Source organism: Poecilia latipinna, unplaced genomic scaffold (assembly GCF_001443285.1).
Source record: "Poecilia latipinna isolate Pla-1442-1.1 unplaced genomic scaffold, P_latipinna-1.0 Scaffold2876, whole genome shotgun sequence".
Classification (NCBI taxonomy): Eukaryota; Metazoa; Chordata; class Actinopteri; order Cyprinodontiformes; family Poeciliidae; genus Poecilia; species Poecilia latipinna.
Genome location: NW_015115492.1, coordinates 15,831 through 18,556, shown reverse-complemented (window position 1 = coordinate 18,556; position 2,726 = coordinate 15,831). Strand labels below are relative to the sequence as shown.

The 2,726-nt window shown below is 42.4% G+C and overlaps 1 protein-coding gene across 3 annotated transcripts in view; it reads right to left on the bottom strand.

Moving 5' to 3' along the window:
- The window catches only part of LOC106939450 (high affinity cGMP-specific 3',5'-cyclic phosphodiesterase 9A), a 20,079-nt gene extending 17,916 nt beyond the window's left edge, over positions 1–2,163 (bottom strand). For all 3 annotated transcript variants that reach the window (XM_015021842.1, XM_015021843.1, XM_015021840.1), the window contains exon 1: positions 2,011–2,163. In XM_015021842.1, the coding sequence (XP_014877328.1) occupies positions 2,011–2,098 (88 nt within the window). In that variant the 5' untranslated portion in view covers positions 2,099–2,163. The remainder of the gene's footprint in view (positions 1–2,010) is intronic.
- Between the last annotated feature and the right edge of the window lie 563 nt (positions 2,164–2,726).

The following is a 2,726-nucleotide window of genomic DNA, read 5'->3' as shown; positions in this document are numbered from 1 at the left end:
TAATGAATATTCATTAGTGTGTCCTAATTAATTTAACTGAGTGTACATGGGGAACCGTAGGTTTTGTGTTTGTTCTATAACCAGTACACTATTTAATATTTCAATGTGTTTCAGAACTTTTCTAATGTTTTTCATCTTTCTGACCGGCGCCTTCCTCACTCTTATCTCTGTGTGTTTCTGCAGTTTGACCCAAAGCTGACTGACTGCAGGGAAACTGTCAGGAAGTGGCTTCATTAGGCGCCACAGCAGGAGGAAGGCACCAAGGAGCCAAAGAGACGCCAACCAGAGTCAGACCTGTTAGCCCAACTAGTCCTGTTTCCTGGTTCATACAGAACAAACTGAACCTTCATGGACAATAGGAGTCAAAAAGGAGTCAAATNCGGCGCCTTGTAGACCCGACATTCATGTTGCAGAACGTGGTGAGCAGCTCTGAAACCAGCTCACATAAAGGTTTTCTAGAGGTTAATTTATTAGTTTATTAAACCTGATCTTAGAAATGTTGGTTTTAAAGCAGTAAATTAAAGCTCTGCCTCTGACTGAGAGGCCTGTGTTACAGGATTTCTGTAACGCAACAATAAATCTGTTTCTGGAACACGAGCAGAGAACCTGGAGCAGAGCTGAAGCCCCTGAAACGAAGAGAAAGCTGTCAGGAGCAGCTTGATCAGAACCGCAGATTCTATATGCGGTTCTGATCCAGACTCTTGATCGGTTATACAGAGCCTTTGGTCAGGTTTATTCCCAGATAGCAGGTGATGGTAATTCAGTGTTGAATTAGTAATAATGGTTGTTTCTGGTTGAGGGCGCCGTCATCCAGTCGTAGCCCAGTAACCAACGCTGAAGAGATTCATTGAGTCAGTGTGTTTTGTAGTCGAACTCTAATGAATGAAACACCAACGTCTAATCCAGTGTTTCCAACCTTGCTCCTCCAGGCACTGCCCTGCAGGTTTCAGGCATTTCCCTAATTCAGCACACAGGATTTTAATTGACGGCTCATTAGCAGGTTTTGCTGAACTGCACTCATGCAGGTCAGTTTGCCTTGAGGACCGGCGTTGGTAAAATCTGATAATCAATTTTGAATCTAAGTGTGCTGTATGTCGCGCCCCCTCCCTACTTTTTACAGCCTTTATTTTAAATATTGATTCCCTCATTTTAACATGAGTGCAGCATCATAAATGCTACATTACGCTGCAGCTTGATGGGTAAATGTTACTGTATTTGTCAACTAAGATAAATAATAAATATTCATTAGTGTCCTAATTAATTTAACTGAGTGTACATGGGGAACCGTACGCTTTGTGTTGGTTCTATAACCAGTACACTATTTAATATTTCAATGTGTTTCAGAACTTTTCTAATGTTTTTCATCTTTCTGACCGGTGCCTTCCTCACTCTTATCTCTGTGTGTTTCAGCTGCTGCTCTGCAGTTTGACCCAAAGCTGACTGACTGCAGGGAAACTGTCAGGAAGTGGTTTCATTAGGCGCCACAGCAGGAGGAAGGCACCAAGGAGCCAAAGAGACGCCAACCAGAGTCAGACCTGTTAGCCCAACTAGTCCTGTTTCCTGGTTCATACAGAACAAACTGAACCTTCATGGACAATAGACTGATGTTCTGACAGAAAGGAGTCAAATATGTTTATAGATCTATGCCTCTTTTCTTATATAAAATGTTATATCAATGTCATGTCATTTTTAACCTTCTGTACACACATTTTTGGAAATATGTTAATGATAACTATGAGTGACATAATGTCCATCATCTGCCAATAAAACTGTTTCACACATCACAACATAATGTGGTGTAGACCTTTCAGAGCAAACATGTACATGAATCAATATTGGTTCCTTATTGATTCAATATAAAACCAACCCAAACGTCTCAATATGGATTCAATGCTGTTTCATGTTGTGCTGTCTGGGTTCTGGTTGCTGCTGCCATGACGACAGTTTGATTTTTCTTTAATGAACTGAAAGAAGCAGAAAAACCAAACATGATGAAAAGTCCAGACTGACCTTTGACCTCCTGAGCTGGACAGTCTCCTGGGAACTCAGCCCGCTCCGGGATCCCGTTCACGGTGAAGTGAATCGTTTTGGATGTCATGTTGCTGCAGCGGGAGCTGCTGCAGTCTGATCATGATCCCAGAGACGCTGCTTCGTCTTCCTCCCCTCCTCTTCATCCCCTCTTTCTCTCCTCCTCTTCCTCACCTCTATGGAGCTAAAACTGTCTCATAATCCACAAATGCACAAGACGAGATTCACACTTACGAGCTCCTTCTGGCCTGTTTGAATTTTGAGACTCTCCTGACGTCTCAAAATTCAGTCTTTTTTTTAAATAAATGGTCTATCTGATTGGGTGATCAGCAACCAATCAGATAGCTTCCTTGTTTCAGCCAATCATATGAATAGAGCCCTAGTTGGAGTAACCTATTTTTCAGCCAATCACATTAACCCATTCCAACAGCGCTGTAACTTTGACGAAGCACCGACAGTTTAGTCCTCAGCCTGGCTTCTGGCAGCGACAGAGGAGCGGAAAGTGAAATATCTAATATATTAGCTATTTATCTCCATGTTATCGTTATTAATGTTAATCGATTTACTTGTGCAACTATCATCACAAGCTGGCGATCTTCAGCACACCTAACTCCTTTATTAGCGCATCAGCAGAGCTCTGGTGACTAAGCTATGCTACCGAGCTATGCTAGCACTGCTGCATGCTAATAGCAGCAGCC